Here is a 20480-nt window from a genome sequence, read left to right as displayed (position 1 = left end):
GAAGGACGTATGAATAAATGGTTGTGGAACGAATCATCTGAGTCTCCATTATTTCTTATGGGGAAATTCGCTTTGATTTAGGAGTGCTTTGGATTACAAGCATGTTTCTGGAAAGAATTATGCTCGCAATCTAAGATTTTTCTGTATCTGCGTCTGCACACTGTGGATCAAGAGTCTAGAGACAGTGTCCAGAATCAGGTGATCAGTAATGTATGACAATGAACATGTGCACATTGTATATACGTTGACTGCGTGTTGTAGTCCTTGGGAAAACCCTTTTTATCTAGTATAGAACGCTGCAGCCATTCATGTGACAGATCCTGCAGCATGTTGTAATGAGGAAGTTCCTCCCTCCTCTCCTCCTCCTTCCATTGTGAGATCTGCCAGCAGTGTGTATGAGTACAGCCATGGGGGACTTCACAGAGGTATAGTAATAATATACAGCCATGTGCTCAGACTCTCCTACAATCTCACACACGCTTTAGGCTACAGTCACACTAACCGCCTGCATTTAGATTCATTGTGCAATTATCTGAAAAATATAAACAAACAATATAATTTCAAATTAAATTTGACTGCATTTAAATGTACGTACATTTAGAAGCATTCAGGGCATCTAATCTGCCCCTGGACGCCCAGACTTCTGTTTTCTCTAAATGCAAGTAAATTAAATGTGTCTAAACGCAGCTAAATGTACAGTGAGAATATAAAATCGTTGCATGCATTTATATGCATTTAGAAACCGATAGGGCTCATTCAGATGGGCGATTAATCCCTTTCCCTGCGCTGAGTTGCTGGCAGACGCATGTGCATCCACCCCTGAGCTGTGTGCAGGCAGCCCATAGAAGTGGCTGCATGGATAAAAATCACATGTCCAGGTTTGACGTTAGGACAGGAGCGGGTGCACAGATCTGAACACACAGTCCCCGGAATTTATAAAGACTGGTGTTGATATATTTGCAAAAGTGTCTCTCGTGCTGTAAAATTGGTGCAGCATGTGGCAAATTCATGGACCTGTCTAGAGCTTGTACTTCAATTTGCCGCATGTTGCAGCACTTTTAGGATGCAAGCAAGAACCTTTCGCAAAATCTGTATTCTATGGGCCCTTGTGTGACTGTTGTTTAGCCAGTAGGGAAAAATGCCAGTCACCGCACACAGTGTAAACAAGGCCTAGGATTGCCACCTCATCCCTCTAAACCAGGACACATATTAATTACACAGGTTCTGTGGCTAATTAAGGTGGTAATTAAACTCACTTGGTGCCTTATGTGCATTATATTAGCCTCAGAACCTGTGTAATTAATATGTGTCCTTGTTTAAAGGGATGAGGTGGCAACCCTACTAAGGCCCCTTTCACGGAGACGGTCTGAACGGGTCTGTCTGTTTTTCAGGTGGACACGATCAGAACCTCCATCCTTCTCTATAGAGCGGCGGGTATAAATGAACATCTGTCGATCCCTTCCCACCAGCAGATCAGATTGGATGCCAGTCGGGTGTAAACAGACAAGGGTCCATAGAGGAGACCATAGAGCAGCCACCCATAGAGGAGAGCAGTCTGTGTCTGCTCTGCCTAGGTGGAGCTGACATGGACCTGTCATCCACCTACTCAGCGGGGATCAGCAGACAGATTCCATGCTGAGAAAGCAGATCGCAGCTGAAGTCTGCCCTGTGTGAAAGGGGCCTAACTCTTTCAAACTCCTTGGACTCGGTGTATGAAGTGGTTTGCCTGTTTTATGAATTTACTGCATATTTCCCCTGCAGCTCTGATACATTAAGGGCCTGTAAGGTAGTAGATGCTGGTGTGTGGTGAGAAGGCAGGGTGCCGATGTGCTGGAAACGGCACATCCTACAACACTGCATGCCATATAAGGGCCAGTTCACATCACATGCAGGCCAGTGCGGTTTTTTTTCTGTATCCAAAAGCATAGAAAGTAGGTTATATGGTTTTCAATGGCATAGTTCACGCCAGTGCAGTCAGTTCCAGAGCGCTCCAGTTCTAGAAAAGAAAATTGAACATGCTGCATTTTTTCTGCACTGAACTGTACTGGAATGCGGTAAAACACATAAAAAACACACAGAACACACTTAAACGCACCAAAAATGCACTGAAAGGTGAAGAAAAAAAGAAGGGGAAAAATGCATAAAATGCACCAGAATGCATCAAAATAGCGCATGCAAAAAAGCATCCAGAACGCATCCAGACTGCGTTTCTGTGGTGTGAACTGGTCCTAAATGTACTCCTTGTTAGCGCACACAAACACAATATAACTTCCTACTAAATTCAAAAGATAAAAATAACAAATATTTGTAAGTTTTAAATTTTGCCTTTTTGCAAAATGGTGAACTCAAAGGTACATAAAACTGTAAATGGGAAAATGACCCTTGAGCCCCGTTCACATTTGGGCGATTAGCAATTGTGGGCAGAATTGATCAGATTCTGCTTGTGGTTCCAAATCGCAGGAAAACACACGATGCGCATTTGGTACTATTCATTCATGTCATGCCATGATTGTCGGGCAACAAATTGTCAGGGCCAAAAATTGGTTCCTGAACTTCATGGGTGCAACAAATGCACATAGGGCAGCCTATTCAGGGCGTATAGGCTGCCCTATGTGCGAAATGCAGATTTTCATATCAATCCTGCTTTTAAGATCGCAAGAGGGAACCCACAATCTTGCTACGCGATATGTGAATGGGGCCTGAAATTCTGGAGTAGGCTTCACACCTATTGTTGTGGTAACATCTGACCAGCAGCGCTGTGATTCAGGCATACATTTTATTGCAACACAGCATGCTACATTGCATGCACATAGAATTAAACAAATGTCATTTTAAAAAAGTTAAAAAAAAGCCATGTGAACGGTGAATAACACATGTAACATGCATTGCAACAACTTTTTTATTTTACTAGTGGTGGCTTTGGGGAAATATCAGAGGTCTCAGAAGACCCCTGCTGTAAGTTCCTGGGTAGCACAGGTTGAGGTACACAACCGTGGCCAGCTAACAATATCAATGACAGGTGGTCTCAACTGTTTGCATGTATTCCAACATTGAGCGGTTTCATGTGGTTAGTGATAGATGAGTGTCCTTGGTCCCAAACTGTTTGCGTCCAGGGCTGATCATCTGTCCTTAACCACTTAAGCCCCGGAAGATTTTACCCCCATTCCGACCAGGGGGTATTTTGCGATTCGGCACTGCGTGAATTTAACGCACAATTGCGCGGTCGTGCGACGCTGTACCTAAACGAATTTGACGTCCTTTTTTTCCCACAAACAGAGCTTTCTTTTGGTGGTATTTGATCACCTGTGCGATTTTTTGATCACGCGCTATAAACAAAAAAAGAGCGTCAATTTTGCAAAAATAACAATATTTTTCACATTTTTTTATATGAAATTCCCCCAAAAAAAAATGTAAAAATCAAAATTTTTAAAAATTTTCGGCCAATTTATTTTATGCTACCTATGTTTGGTAAAAAAAATCGCAAAAAGCGTATTTTGATTGGTTTGCGCAAAAGTTATCGCGTTTACTAACGAAGGGAAAGATTTTTGTCATTTTTGTTGTTTTTTTTTTTAACGCGTAATGGCGGCGATCTGCGATTTTTTTTGCGGTACTGCGACATTGCGGCGGACAGATCGGACCCTTGACTGACATTTTTGACACTTTTGGGGTTACCAGTGACATTTCTACAGTAATCAGTGCTATATATATGCACTGTTACTGTAAAAATACACTGGTAGTGAAGGGGTTAACTTTATTTGGAAGGGAGGGGCTGTGTGTGTCCCTAGGGGCGTGGTTTCTACTGTGATTGGCTGTGGCTCTAGCTGTAAAGACACTGATCAACGGATCTACATACCAGATCCGTTTTATCAGTGTCTTTGCAGCGAAGAGAATGACGGGCAGTTTGTTTACACAAGCTGCCTGACATTCTCCCTCTCCCCCGCCGATCGCCGAGTGACCGGCGGACATCGGGTCCGCTGGTCACACGCGCGGGGGGGTCCGTGACCACGCGGGAGCGGGAGCGCGCCCCGGGGGGCGCGCGCTCGCTCCCTAGACCCTCACAAGCAAGCAACGTAGCCCTACGTTAGTTTGCCTGTGAGGGGCTGACCGCCGACGTAGATAGTCGTGCGGCGGTCGGCAAGTGGTTAACCTCATGTAACAGCTCACTGTGATTACATGTATTGTGGACTTCCGCAGCCATCTGTCATTGATTCCCTGTTATATCTAAAAAGGAAAAAAAATGGCTTTAAATTTGACACTTAACCTTTAACTGTTTTTATTCGGTTTGGCCTTTCATTGTTTTATATATATATATATATATATATATATACACACACACTGAACAAAATTATAAACGCAACACTTTTGTTTTTTCCCCCATTTTTCATGAGCTGAATTCAAAGATCTAAGACTTTTTCTATGTACACAAAAGGCCGATTTCTCTCAAATATTGTTCACAAATGTGTGTAAATCTGTGTTAGTGAGCACTTCTCCTTTGCTGAGATAATCCATTCGCCTCACAGGTGTGGCATATATAGATGCTGATTAGACAGAATGATTATTGTACAGGTGTGCCTTAGGCTGCCCACAATAAAAGGCCACTCTAAAATGTGCAGTTTTATCACACAGCACAATGCCACAGATGTCGCAAGTTTTGAGGGAGCTTGCAATTGGCATGCTGACTGCAGGAATATCCCCCAGAGCTGTTGCTCGTGAATTGAATGTTCATTTCTCTACCATAAGCCGTCTCCAAAGGCGTCTCAGGGAATTTGGCAGTACATCCAACCTGTCTCACAACCGCAGACCACGTGTAACCACACCAGCCCAGGACTCCACATCCAGCATCTTCACTTCCAAGATCATCTGAGACCAGCCACCCGGACAGCTGCTGCAACAATCGGTTTGCATAACCAAAGAATTTCTGCACAAACTGTCAGAAACCGTCTCAGGGAAAGTCATCTGCATGCTCATCAGGGTCTCGACCTGACTGCAGTTCGTCACTGTAACTGACTTGAGTGGGCATAAATGCTCACATTCGATGGCATCTGGCACTTTGGGGAGGTGTTCTCTTCACGGATGAATCCTGGTTTTCACTGTACAGGGCAGATGGCAGACAGTGTGTATGGCGCCGTGTGGGTGAGCGGTTTGCTGATGTCAACGTTGTGGATCGAGTGGCCCATAGTGGCGGTGGGTTTATGGTATAGGCAGGCGTACGTTATGGACAACGAACACAGGTGCATTTTATTGATGGCATTTTGAATGCACAGAGATACCGTGACTAGATCCTGAGGCCCATTGTTGTGCCATTCATCCACGACCATCAGCTCATGTTGCAGCATGATAATGCAAGGCCACATGTTGCAAGGATCTGTACACAATTCCTGGAAGCTGAAAATATCCCAGTTCTTGCATGGCCAGCATACTAACCGGACATGTCACCCACTGAGCATGTTTGAGATGCTCTGGATCGGGGTATACGACAGCGTGTTCCAGGTCCTGCCAATATCCAGCAACTTTGCACAGCCATTGAAGCGGAGTGGACCACCATTCCACAGGCCACAATCAACAACCTGATCAACTCTATGCAAAGGAGATGTGTTGCAGTGTGTGAGGCAAATGGTGGTCACACCAGATACTGACTGGTATTCAGCCCCCCCCCCCACACACATTTTAGAGTGGCCTTTTAATGTGGCCTAAGGCACACCTGTGCAATAATCATTCTGTCTAATCAGCATCTTGATACGCCACACCTGTGAGGTGGATGGATTATCTCGGCAAAGGAGAAGTGCTCACTAACACAGATTTAGACAGATTTGTGAACAATATTTGAGAGGAATAGGCCTTTTGTGTACATAGAAAAAGTCTTAGATCTTTGAGTTCAGCTCATGAAAAATGGGGGCAAAAACAAAAGTTTTGTGTTTTTATAATTTTGTTCAGTATATACAGTGGGTACGGAAAGTATTCAGACCCCCTTAAATTTTTCACTCTTTGTTATATTGCAGCCATTTGCTAAAATCATTTAGGTTCATTCTTCTTCCTCATGAATGTACACATAGCACCCCATACTGACAGAAAAACACAGAATTGTTGACATTGTTGCAGATTTATTAAAAAAGAAAAACTGAAATATCACATGGTCCTAAGTATTCAGACCCTTTGCTCAGTATTTAGTAGAAGCCCCCTTTTGATCTAATACAGCCAGGAGTCTTTTTGGGAAAGATGCAACAAGTCTTTCACACCTGGATTTGGGGATCCTCTGCCATTCCTCCTTGCAGATCCTCTCCAGTTCTGTCAGGTTGGATGGACGTTGGTGGACAGCCCTTTTTAGGTCTCTCCAGAGATGCTCAATTGGGTTTAAGTCAGGGCTCTGGCTGGGCCATTCAAGAACAGTCACGGAGTTGTTGTGAAGCCACTCCTTCGTTATTTTAGCTGTGTGCTTAGGGTCATTGTCTTGTTGGAAGGTAAACCTTCGGCCCAGTCTGAGGTCCAGAGCACTCTGGAGAAGGTTTTTGTCCAGGATATCCCTGTACTTGGCCGCATTCATCTTTCCCTCGATTGCAACCAGTCGTCCTGTCCCTGCAGCTGAAAAACACCCCCACAGCATGATGCTGCCACCACCATGCTTCACTGTTGGGACTGTATTGGACAGGTGATGAGCAGTGCCTGGTTTTCTCCACACATACCGCTTAGAATTAAGGCCAAAAAGTTCTATTTTGGTCTCATCAGACCAGAGAATCTTATTTCTCACCATCTTGGAGTCCTTCAGGTGTTTTTTAGCAAACTCCATGCTGGCTTTCATGTGTCTTACACTGAGGAGAGGCTTCCGTCGGGCCACTCTGCCATAAAGCCCCGACTGGTGGAGGGCTGCAGTGATGGTTGACTTTCTACAACTTTCTCCCATCTCCTGACTGCATCTCTGGAGCTCAGCCACAGTGATCTTTGGGTTCTTCTTTACCTCTCTCACCAAGGCTCTTCTCCCCCGATAGCTCAGTTTGGCCGGACGGCCAGCTCTAGGAAGGGTTCTGGTCGTCCCAAACATCTTCTATTTGAGGATTATGGAGGCCACTGTGCTCTTAGGAACCTTAAGTGCAGCAGAAATCTTTTTGTAACCTTGGACAGATCTGTGCCTTGCCACAATTCTGTCTCTGAGCTCTTCAGGCAGTTCCTTTGACCTCATGATTCTCATTTGCTCTGACATGCAGTGTGGCTTTCCTAATCAAGTCCAATCAGTATAATCAAACACAGCTGGACTCAAATGAAGGTGTAGAACCATCTCAAGGATGATCAGAAGAAATTGAAAGCACCTGAGTTAAATATATGAGTGTCACAGCAAAGGGTCTGAATACTTAGGACCATGTGATATTTCAGTTTTTCTTTTTTAATAAATCTGCAACAATGTCAACAATTCTGTGTTTTTCTGTCAGTATGGGGTGCTATGTGTACATTCATGAGGAAGAAGAATGAACTTAAATGATTTTAGCAAATGGCTGCAATATAACAAAGAGTGAAAAATTTAAGGGGGTCTGAATACTTTCCGTACCCACTGTATACACAGTACTGTAATGTCAATGATTGATGTGTTGGCATATTCTTTTATATGTATATTTTATATTTTTCAGGAGAAGATTAAAATCCCATTCGCCAAGAAATCTCTGGATGCTGTTTTATCCATTCCTAAAGCTCACAGCGGTGTATTATATGGGGTCATTCTCACACACGGTGCTGGGGGAGACATGAACTTTGCTCACTTGGTTTCTTTGGCGAGCCACTTGGCATCTCATGGATTGCTCTGTCTACGATTTACATGCAAAGGACTCAATCTTGTTTACAGAACCAAAGCTTACAATGCTGTGGTGGTATGTAAATCATTAACATGGGCAGTAATTTCAGGTTTGCTACAAAAATCCCAAGTAATATAGCATAGTTATATAATTACATTGTTTAGGAGGAGAAATTACACAAAAATCCAGTTCCTTCTACCCATATGTTCCTTAGTCATTTAGCAGTGATCTGGGTGCTTTTGCTCATTCCAAGTGCCACATATGGCATGTAGCTAATACATTGTAAACAAGCCATAAAAGTGAGCAATCCAAACTGAATTTATATTGGAAAATAGATAGTTAGTGCATACCTTCAATGAAAACCATTATAATTACAATCAACCAATTAGTAGATCTCTAAATATAGACAGCTGATGTTCCATTCAAATTTCTACAGTTTTTCCCTTGCGGGCTTGCCTATTGGTCATAAGGTGGTAACGACCAGCAGCAATGTTCAGGAGGTTGCAGATCTTATTTTTAATGTGGTTTTCATTAAAGGTAACTTTTACTTATTCATTTTGTATATCATATGATTGATTTGAATTGCCCTGGTGTGTGGCGTGTTTACGCTCAGGCTATGCCAGTGTTTATGGTGGAGTTTGCATTAAATCATGCATGCGCACAGACGTACATCTGTGGCTGTAGAAAATCTGCACCCAAGGTTGTATGCTTGTGCCCAAGTGCGTGTTTATGCAAGCATTGGTGTAAATATCATATAGCACTGTACAGCCATTTATTGCAGTGGGAGGCTGTATGGTGCAGCTGTGGCACCCTTACACTGGCTATGATCTCTGCCACTGTATACGCTCTTCCGGGCATGTGCATGAAACCTTAAAGGATAAGTTCACCTTTAAAAAATAAATAAATAAATGCACCAATTTTTGCAGGTAAAAAAATATATGCATTGGAAAGCATTGCACCAGAGATCAGCAGATCGCTGATGCCATGCAGATCTCCTGCAGACTATCACTGTGAGCTGTCTGGCCGTACATCACATACTTGCTCCTCCCATTGCTGGGTCCATTGACACAATGCCCCGCTCCCTCATCACTGGCTTTAATTGACAGCAATGGGAGCCAATGGTTCCCGGGTGCCCCAGCAAAGCCAGCGAGATCTGGAAGTGAGGGGGGAGAAGAGCTGCAGATGCGCACAGCACTGGATCGAATGAGGGTTCAGGTAACTATAAAGGGGGGGGGGTGAGGGGTGATGCTGATGCCTATTAGAATAAAAAATGTTTAGGCTTTAGAACCACTTTAACATTTTCTGCATTAAGGTAAAAAAACCTTCTATGTGCAGGAACCCCCCCAGCCCCCTTTATGCTTACCTGAGCCCGATCTCGATCTAGCTGGGCATGAGGACTGTGGCTATCTCCACTCTCTCCTTCCCTACAGGGCAGATTGACAGCAGCGGGAGCAATTGGCCATCTGCTGCTGTCAATCAACTCTGAGACAAGGGAGCAGGGGGCGGGGCCAAGTCCTTATGTCTGTGTCTATAGATGCAGGCAGCGAGGATCGGGATTGAGCCCGCATAAGTGCCCTGATAAGTAATGGCTCCTATCATGTCATGGGCACTCCACATATCTGGCCTTTATGGAAGTGTGGCAAAAGAAAGCCATAAGAAGTCCTCTTTGCAGTTAGCGAGAAGCCATGTGGCGGACAAACATGTGGAAGAAGGTGCTCTGGTCAGATGAGACCAAAATTTTACTTTTTGGCCTAAAAGCAACACGCTATGTGTGACAGAAAACTAACACTGCACATCACCCTGAACACACCATGGTGGTGGCAGCATCATGTTGTGGGGATGCTTTTTTTAGCAGGGACAGGGAAGCTGGTCAGAGTTGATGGGAATATGGATGGAGCCAAATACAGGGGAATCTTGGAAGAAAACCTGTTAGAGTCTGAAAAAGACTTGAGACTGAGGCCTTCCAGCTTCCAATGGTCCAGCAGGACACCTTTCACCTTCCAGCAGGACAACAACCCTAAAAATACAGCCAGAGCTACAATGGAAAGGTTTAGATCAAAGCATATTCATGTGTTAGAATGGCCCAGTCAAAGTCCAGACCTAAATCCAATTGAGAATCGGTGGCAAGACTTGAAAATTGCTGTTCACAGACACTCTCCATTCAACCTGGCAGAGCTTGATCTATTTTGCAAAAAAGAATGGGCAAAAATGTAACTCTCCTAGATGTACAAAGCTGGTAGAGATATACCCAAAAAGACTTGCAGCTGTAATTGCAGTCAAAGGTGGTTCTCCAAAGTATTGACTCAGGGGGCTGAATACAAATGCATGCCACACTCTTCAGATAGTTATTTGTAAATAATTTTGAAAACCATTTATCATTTACCTTCCACTTCACAATTATGTGCCACTTTGTGTTGGTCTATCCCATAAAATCCCAATAAAATACATTTAAATTTTTGGTTGTAACATGACAAAACTTGGAAAATCTCAATGGGTATGAATACTTTTTCAAGGCACAGTACAATGCATCACATAACTTGATTTTGTTTGTTTTTTTTACATTTTTTAAAATTACATTAATTCAATTCTATGGCATATCGTAAAACACTGCGTTGTAATAAAATGTATGTCTGCATTATTTTATCACAATGCGCACCAAGGGGTTTTAGGGGTCTTATACTGTAGAAACTCTGAAAGCTGTGAAGTGAAAAATTGCAAAAATGGTTTGGCCACCTGAGGTTAAAAGTGGAGAATGTGGCTTGGCAGTGAAAGGGTTATATCCGGGGCACAGCCTATCTGCACAGAACTGCAGTTTTTTTTTATTAGGCATAACTGGCAGAACTGCTCCATTTTCTTGCTGGTGATATGTGGAAATTGCCACTCTCTTTGTATAGACTTATATACCAGTAAAGTTACTAAGACTTTATCTCATAGGCACCTCAGAGATACAGACATTGGTGTGCGCAGCCTATGGCATTAGGGTGTGCACCTCGAAGCTCAAACACACACATGACTGTGTCTGCAAACTCAGCTACATGGAACGGTGAATGAATGGGAAGTCCTCTGTGCTTAGAGCCTTCCTGTTCATTCACAAACTGAATCATTGTAAACACAGTTAGCTATGCTTCAGTTATGAATGGATACAGTAAACAAGTGTGTTCACTGTGTTCATTTAGAAAAAGAAGGGGCCGTTAATTCACATATCCTGATGGAGAGGAAAGCCACCAGCACTGCAGAGTGTGGGGCCAACAAGAGGGGGGGAAACCTGGGCAGTAGGGGGAATCAGTACTGCCCATAGGGATTAGGGTGTGCCTAGGCACACCTGGCACACCCCCTGCGCATGCCTATAGATACAGACCTGCCTATGAAGTTTGAATGTGATTGGTGATACAACAAGCAGAGAGAGGGAAAGTTAGTTACACAGCATATCCCTCAGGAAGCACAGATGTATGAATACATGTAAACTTTGAATTTATTGTTAGAACTATTTTTTTTCTTTTTAGATGTATATAAAATCTCTGGATGATTATAACATTGGCGGGATTTTCCTTCTAGGTGAGCTGTCTTCTCTACCATTTAATGTCCTATTCGTTATAATTGTAATATCTGGTCAATATTATTATAAAGCACATTCTGCTGAAATGAAAACAGCGTAGGTTAATTTTTCTATATTCAGTGCCCATCCACTGATGCTCCCCTTTGCCCCCCCCCCCCACTCCTCCAAATTTGGTGTTGTTTATACGTGAGTTCTGGCAATACTTTGCCCACAATCACAATTGTCAGTGTGCTGCCTACATTTGTTACCCATATATACATGTGTGTGTGTGTGTGTGTGTGTGTGTATATATATAGATATACACATGTCATGCCAACATATTTACATAACTGCCATTGTGTTGACTGCATATTGCCAAAAAATGCCTGTGTATTACCACATTGCACATCCCAGTTCTCCAAGTGTGTGACTAACCAACTGGTTATTTTGGGGACATATTTTCATAAGTTAATCCCTCCATCCCGATCCCAGTCTCAAGGGGTTACAAAACTGCCTAGGTACTTTATGATGTATCAACATACAGTATGCTAATCATAGGAGTGTGCACAGGGTGTGTCAGGTGTGCCTAGGCACGCCCTAATCATCCTGTGTGATGCCGATTCCTCCTGCTTCCTGGTGCCCCCTGTCTCCCCCACTGCAGTGCAGCCCGCTTTCCTCTTCTCCTTTCCCATCTGCTGCTGCGGGGGATGATTCAGGATGCATGACTGAATGAACACAGTGAGTATCCTTTATCAATCGCTCCTGTGAATATTCTTAACTGAAGCATAGTAAACTATGTTTACTATGCTTCAGTGTGTGAATGGACAAGAAGCTGCTCATCACAGAACACTTCCCATTCATTCACTGTCCAGTGCAGCTGAGGCTGCAGAGAAAGGGACTGAGGAAGCTCTGTCCTCAGTCCCTTTCCCTGTTTAGACGCTTAATATTTCACCAAAGCCCCCCAACAGGGCTCCTAAAAAAAGAAAATATTAAATAACATTGTAAAGAATAATTAAAAAAATAAAGTTGTTAAAAATACAGTACTTAAAAAAAATAATAAAAAAGTAAAAACTACTGACACCAATCTCGGCTCTACTGATACCATCTGCTGCTCTGCTGATATAAACGCATGTGTGTTTGTGCGCTGGCGTGCACACCCTAATGCAATAGGCTGTGCACACCAATGATACTAATCATGCCAGTAAAATGGAAAGACAACCGTATGCCAGGAATTACTCATTACCAGCTCAGTCCTCATGAGCCTGTCATTCTATCCTCCATTTTCTGCTACCCAAACAAATTTGGGCCTGCACACAATATTTTGGCCATGGGCCACCACAGACCTGATAGCGAGCTTGAAAACCCAACTCCGGGCAAATAAAAAAAGGATTCAATGCAGTGGGGCTGTGCAAGGGATAATTGCTTCTTTGTATTTACAGAAACAATAAAAGGTAATTTACTTACCCAATCGTCGGGGGGCTACTCGCAGCTAAACTGGTCCTCACAGCTCACATCCTCGCACTGTAGCTGTCTAGGGTCCTGAGGTCATCAAAACCAAAGCAGGAGCCATAGCCCTGCCCTGGGTATGAGGATGCGGAGGGACAGTCCACCGCCAGATAGTGTGGGAGAGCCTCTGCCAGAGGAGCAGAGCATCAGGTAAGTAAATGGGTTCTCCTCTCCCCAGGACAAAATGAGCTACTAACTAAAGAACTGCAAGGCATCATATTTTATCAGCTCGGAGTTGGGCTTTAAATATTTGCATTTACTTAAAGCAGTGTTTCTCAACCTTTTTTCAGTCAAGGCACCCATTAAAATTATGGACAGTCTCATGGCACCCCTTAAAATAATGGATAGTCTCATGGAAGAGCACTAAGGGGCTGGAGGGGGGCTGAAGAGCACTAAGGGGCTGGAGGGGAAGCTGAAGAGCACTGGGGGGGGGGGCTGAAGAGCACTGGGGGGCTGGAGGGGGGGGGGCTGAAGAGCACTGGGGGGCTGGAGGGGGGGGGCTGAAGAGCACTAAGGGGCTGGAGAGGGGGGGCTGTACAGCACTGGGGGGGGGGGCAGCAAAAGAAAAAAAATGAATAGGAGGAGCGGTGGGGCGGCTGCATATAGAGGAATTGATCTTTCCATATTCTTCCTGCAACCGCTGATTGCCTGCAGAGAGGAGAATCAGGCATCAGGCAGCTGTAGGAATAATATGGAAAGATCAATTGCTCTATATGCAGCCACCCCACTGCTCCTCCTATCCAGTCACACAGGGAGGCTGCTCAATCCTTGGGTACTCACCTTCTTCCAGCCCCCGCGAGCAGCGCAGCACAGACCGAGGGAGCAGCTGCCTTAACATGAGGAGATGATTGGCATGAGTACCGGCTTGACACCCCCCATTGGTATGCCACTGCTGGCGTGGATCATCCAACTGTAACAGCTTTAATTGTAATTGCCGGGCGCTCGCTGACACACACACTCCAGCCTCCTAGCCCGGCCTCTTTGATAGACATCACACGTCCTGGTTGGCCAGGTGTTCTGTCCATCAAAGAAGCCGGGCTAGGAGGCGGGACTGTGTGTGTCAGCGAGCGCCCGTAAATTAAAATTAAAGCTGTTACAGTGGGATGATCCGCGCTCTGATATTATCCAGTCCGTCGGCTGGCCGGCTTTCCTCTCCTCTTGCTCCCGGAGCTGGCCCTACATAGTTTTCCACTCGCAAAATGCGAGCAGGCGAGTGGAAAATTTGAGGGCTGTGTGTGTGTGTGTATATATATATATATATATATATATATATATATATATATTTTTTTTTAGCAGAGACCCTAGAGAATAAACTGGCAACCGTTGCAATCTTTTATGTCACACTGTATTTGCACAGAAGTCTTTCAAACGCAGTTAGCCCAAATTATAATGTGAAAGAAGATGTTACGCCGAGAATGGTGATCTTTTATTCTAAGCAAAAAAAAATTGTGGTTTCCATTTTATCCAGAATCGTGCAGGTCCACTAAATACCTTTTCTCATCAGCAGTATATAGCAGTCTTGTGACTTCTATTAGTGTCTGGCTGAGCAGTGGTTAAAGCTTATAGGAGGAGTTTTAATTCTCCTCTGACTGTCCTATGAGGCTGCATGACTCTGTGCCCTGTGCCAATTACTTACACCCTCCCCTCAAAAAAAAAAAAACTCTAGCAATACACACCCAACTGAGCATGTGCAGAGTGCCCCCAAAGCTCTATACTATCAGTAGATGGATTTGGAACTGTGGGGAGGATGAGAGAAGACAGGATCAAACAGCCTTTTTACACAATGCAGAGGCTTAACCCCTTAGGTTCCACAGTGAGTATAACAAGCATGGTTTACTGCATATACAGACTGATTTTACTGTTGTGGATTTAGTAACACTTTAATGTATACATTGATACAATTTTTTTTTAGTAAAGACTGTATGAATGTGAAGTGTAAGATATTCTGCAATTTAAAATATTACCAGTTTAGCTTTTTATCTTAAAGGTGGTAAATTAAGTTGGTTATTTGCTGTTAAGCAGTAAGTTAAAAACAGTTTTCTGTTGCTAACATCAATATGACTTTGACTAGTAACCTAACTCTTATTAACAGACTTGGTTACAGAATGGATGATGCCACAGCTGTTTATATTGAATGGTGGTGATTAAGATTTTGTTTTTCCCATTCTTCTTGCACAGGCCGATCCATGGGGTCCCGTGCTGCTGCTTGTGTAATGAGAGCAGCTTGTGAAGATGACGATGATGCAGTCCAAGGCCTGATTTGCCTGTCATATCCTTTACACCCTCCTAATGCAAAAAGCAAGCTCCGGGATGAAGATATCTTGCAGATAACTAAGCCAATGCTGTTCATCTCTGGTTCAATGGATGAAATGTGTGATAAGGTGAACATAAACTTAGTATGCACAGTTTTTATAATTAGCATTTACACCTTTGATAGTTTTTTACACTGATCAACAGATATGGACTTGTACATGTTAAAGCGAAAAGATCTCTGCAAAGTGGTTTACTTGCATGCCAATAATATGTCGACCTGCATACTTGTTTTGGGTCTGTAACCCAGAATGTACTTTAATCGGTCAAAATAATCAAATCAGAGAATCAATAAAAGCCCAAGAGATTCTAATGGGAGAACCACAAAGCCCAGACAGCAATAAATTCACCCACGTGTAGAAACGGAGATCCGAAGAAAGTATACAGATGACTGTCCCTCCACCAACGGATATCCTATGCGCTCACCTTAATGGATGGACCCCTGAGTCAACAGGAGGTCATAAGCGCATGTACCCGTGAATTGGGGTAAAGTGAACACCAGCCATGTATACTGCTCCCTCCAGGCGATCACCTACCACATGCAGATAAAAAGAGATCTAAGTGCTCTCTGTTTACACTAATCGAGCTTTATTAAGATATAAATAATACCACTCACATTTAAAATGAAAAATATTAGCCTAAAGAGACAAAATGGAGCCTTGTGTAATCTTTGTCTCGTAGAATGGCAGAGGGTGATGTCATCAAAGGCAGCTCTCCCCATACGCGTTACGTCCAATAGGACTTCCTCGCTGATGAAGTCCTATTGGACGTAACATGCACAGGGGGAGGAGCTGCCTTTGATGACGTCACCCGATGTGATGTTTTTTTTTTAACTCTTTATTTATAATAGAAACTGTATCAACATTCTAGAAAACAAATGACAAATCACATCCATTACAATTCAAGCAATATAGTGTAAGGTATTCATAAAGCCCACATTTTGTGCTTCTAAGTACACTTCTATTCTTTAGTACAATCAGCATACAAAACATGTTGCTGTGTTCGCTGCTAACAGGTTTTGGTTAAAAGCAGCAGAAGCCAATGGCTCTCACTGCTCTCAGGCAAGCCTATCACAGCTGGTAGAAGAGCTGCTGCAGATGTGCACATCGCTGGACTGAGATCGGGTTCAGGTGAGTATTTGAGGGGGGTAAAGCCATTTACCCTAATGCAGAGAATGCATTAAAGTAAAAAACCTAGCTTTACAACCACTTTAAGGCTACATGTGAATTCTAATCTCATTGACTATAATAACCCAGTTCAGTTCACACCTTGTGTGAATCAGAACCAGCCTTGGAAATTCATTGTGCTTCAGTGTAGGCGGAACTATGTAGACATTTGCTCAGCTTGAGACACCTACTGAAAAGCAATAGCTTTGTCATCTTAGGTTGTTTTGAGCTGGCCAATCCTTATGTTATAATAGCATTTGCAGTGCATCTAAAACAGCTGATCGAGGAGACCTGCCAGCCAGTAGCCAGGGGCATGTGAATGGGTTTTCAATTTTTTTTGTTTTTTATCACTGTTGAAGGGCTGAGTCTAAAGCTTTGAGTGATATGTAAGAACAAAATACTTTAAAGTTTTACTAAACCCAGGACCCTACATTTACTATATCTGGTCTCCCACAGTACACACCATGGACATGCAATTATTTTAGTAAATATAAATTGCTAAATACCTTTATTCATCAGCAGTATATAATAGTCTTGTGACTTCTATCTGTGTCTGGTTAAAGCCTGTAAAAGGAGTTTTCATTCTGCACTGGCTGTCCTATCATGATGCAGGACCCCTGTCCCCCTGTCTGGACAGTGCTGATTGGCCCTGTGCTGATCACATGCACTCCCCCAAGAAAAAAACAACTCTCTAGCAATACACAACAATCTGAGCATGGGCAGTCTGACTCCAGTAACTCCGTCTTATCCGGACATGTTCTGTAGACAATGCGGGAGGATCTGTGTGTACAGTACAGGATCAAACATTTTTACAAAATGCCGAGGATTTACCCCTTAGGTTCCACAATGAGTATAACAAGCATGCTTTACTGCCTATACACACTGATGTTACTGTTGTGGGTTTAGTAGCACTTTACGTATGAATTGATGCTGTTGTGTCTCTAGTTATATCACACTTTGCAGAATGTACTTTTAATTACCATCTCTTATTATAGGCTTTGTTGATGAAGACCATTGGAAAAATGAAAGCTCCTGTACAGATCCACTGGGTTGAAAATGCCAATCATGGAATGTCTGCCAAAGGAAAGACAATGGAGGACGTTATGACAGAAATAAATGAACAGACTTTGTCCTGGATTCAAGACATATTGAAGCTGTAAAGACTGGTATCACGTTTACTCAGCAGAAAACCAAGCCACGTCTACTTTGTTACTATGTACTCTCTAGTAATTTGCCAGCGTTTGTTGGAAACACCATTCTTAGACATTAGCAATTATAGAACATCTTCTATTTAGGGGGCATACCTAGATATCTGTTTCATTTCTAGAGTATGGCCCAGTGGGGATGTTAGTAGTATTTGCAGCATTGTTCCTTGTAAAAAAAAGACATTCCAAATTCCTGCTACATTATAAAAACCACCACGGGCATTAAACTTTTGCCTTGAACTATGCTCTTTAGTTACAGGATTACTGAACCACGCCTATGGTGGCTTACCATAGTGTGATAAAATTATATAGTACAGGTATTAACTGCAGTTACATGTTAAGGAAAATCTGCCATGAGAAAATATTTGGGCTGTCATTGCTTACTTCCTTCTGATACTTGTACGTGCCTGGCTGTCGTAGTCATTTTCTAGCTTTTAACACTCCTGGAGCCACTGACCCGGAACCTGTAGGGAGAATTCCCTGCTCTGAAAACTTGTTACAGGTCAGTGGCTCCAACTCTCCATGCTAGAGGATTAACAAGACCGGATGGCATCTAGCATTTTAAGGAGGAAGGCATCAACATCATACCAAAATTTTTCCAGGTCTTTTATTTCAGTTAATAGAACACATCCTTCCAGTTTTAATATGCGTTCAGCATTAAATGTTTCACTCTTTTTGTCATGTTTAATTTTGGCTTTTTTCCTTGCTAGTCTGGCCTAGTCGAAATTAGTTTTTTACTGCTTTTTCAGTGTTGTAAATATTTTTCTATTATTAAAAAAATATGTAGGTATTGTATGTAAATTTTTCCACAGGCACAAAGCAAAACATCGCAATTGTGACACATAAACACCCTTATTCGCTGCTCAACCTAAAGCGGGGTTCCACCCTAAAAACTATTTTTGCATGTCTGGTAGCTTAGATGAACCTGAAAAAGAATTGGATAATTTTTTTTGTTTCACTTACCTTGTTTTTAATGAAAATATACTTACTTTCCTTCCTCTTCCTCCCTCTGCGGCCGCAGCCCACGACGCCACTTCCTCCTTGCATTGATTCCTGGGAGATGAGCGTCATTAATCCCAGGAGTCAACACGCCTGCACCGGAGCCACTCATCACTTCCAGTGCAGGCGCGTCATTCCCTGCTGAACAGCTTCTGGGCATGCGCAGAAAGTTTTCAGGGATGACGAGCAGGGCATTCTGGGACTCCGACGTCACCGAGAGGACACAAGGAGGACGCTCCGGCTTCAGATGCCCACACCTGAGATGGCAGCGCTGGACAAGACATTTTCAAGGTAAGTATTTCTTCTTACAGGTAAGTGAAACAGGGGACAGTTCAGAGGCTATCGTTGCTTAAATGCACTAGCCCTGACTGTCCCGGGGGTATTTTTAGCTTAGAAACTTTTTTTTAGCCCGGAACTCCGCTTTACGGGAGAGCAGTAAGAAGGCAGTAAAACACAGCTCAACCGTGCATTTTTACCACCTCCTCCAACCTCACAGCTAAACTTAGCCCATAGGCTGTTAAAAATCTAATCTTTAATGGTGTAGCTTATTATTTAGAACTACGTTCTTTAATCCTTGTGGACATTATTAAACTTAATGGCCTTTCTCTGCTTACAATTTGAGCCCAATTGGGGTTTGCGAGATCTGGCTTTCAAGATTTATAACATTACTTGGTAACCTTCCCTTATACTGTTTTCTTTCTTATATGCTTTTTATAACAAGTGTTGTTACAAAGTTCTATACAGAAATGTCTATTGTCAATAACAATATGTTATGATATTTTAAAAATAAAAATTTATATTTTAAAAAACAAATTAAAGAGGAGTTCTAGTCTCCCCCCACTAATTTTAAAGCCAGCAGCTACAAATACAGTAGCTGCTGACTTTTACTATAAGAACACTTACCTGTCCAGGGATCTAGTGATGTCCTCACCCAAGCTGATTCTTTAATTGGCTTCAGGTCCAGGCGATGGCATCTTAAGTAAGGGAAACTGGAAATGAAGCCTCCCGGCTTTACAGCTGTTTTCCTACTGTGCATGCACAAGCTGCGCTGCTCTTAGTGAATGTTCCTGCAGTCTTCTGGGACCTGTGATGTGTCCCAGAAGGCTGCAGAGGGAGTTGTGGGGGGCCAAACTTGTCAAAACCAGGTACCTGCTTACCCCCCCCCCCCCCCCCCACAAAAAGGGCCAAATGTGGTAGTGGAAAGAGGGGAGGGGAGAGTATGAAAACAAGTTAAACTTCCCTGGTTTGGGTAAAGTTCCTCTTTATGTCTTCATTGAAATACTGGCATGCAATTTACAAACTTTTGCAGGGTTTATTTTTGCTTTTACCTGATAATTTCACTTTTGGCAGATGTGTCTGTCTGTCAATCTCCATACTACCATACTATATGCAAGGAAGATGGCAAAGAAGGATGCAGGCAGAGTTGAGGGAGGTGGCCAAGGATCTCCTTGAATGGGTTCCATGAGTACTAGGGACTAGTAATCCTTACCCAACAGTAACAGTGGTGCATATATGGTATCCTCTACTAAGCTCCATGGCAACAAAAAGAAAGGGTTGGACCTAGCTGCAGAGAGATTTTTCAACCAGCTTAACTACTTTTCTCTCTGACTAAATGTAAAAATTGATTAAACCTACACAGATGAAACAACCATGCAAATCAATTGGGGAGGGAAGGCTGAGCAGATGCTTCCTCCTGCACCAGATTAAGATGACCATTTTCCTACGAAGGTCCTCCTAAACAGACTTTAAAAGACTTTGCTAAATGATAGTTACTTAACTTAAAGTACACTGTATTGAGAGAAATGTGTGGGCTGCCATTGCAGGCTTCTTATTTTTAACACTAGGTGCCTTCTGGTCATGCTTATATTTTGGTTTCAGTGCTGTAAGTAACTGATGTGCAACAAATGTAGAGATGAGGACATCTGACTTTCACTTACTACATTCTCATCCAGGTCTGTGTCTTACAATCTACGAAGCCAGA

The 20480-nt window shown here is 43.0% G+C and overlaps 1 protein-coding gene across 1 annotated transcript; it reads left to right on the top strand.

Moving 5' to 3' along the window:
- Positions 1–365: 365 nt before the first annotated feature.
- On the top strand, positions 366–17554 carry TEX30 (testis expressed 30). Its single transcript, XM_082244517.1, has 5 exons — positions 366–425; positions 7617–7853; positions 11282–11333; positions 14998–15200; positions 17291–17554. Exons 1-5 carry the CDS (start codon positions 396–398, stop codon positions 17453–17455), a joined length of 687 nt encoding a protein of 228 aa, XP_082100643.1. The 5' UTR covers positions 366–395; the 3' UTR covers positions 17456–17554.
- The last annotated feature ends 2926 nt before the right edge of the window (positions 17555–20480 follow it).

Source organism: Pelophylax lessonae (assembly GCF_965119305.1).
Source record: "Pelophylax lessonae genome assembly, chromosome: 2".
NCBI classification, from domain to species: Eukaryota; Metazoa; Chordata; class Amphibia; order Anura; family Ranidae; genus Pelophylax; species Pelophylax lessonae.
This window is presented reverse-complemented; position numbering and strand designations above follow the sequence as displayed.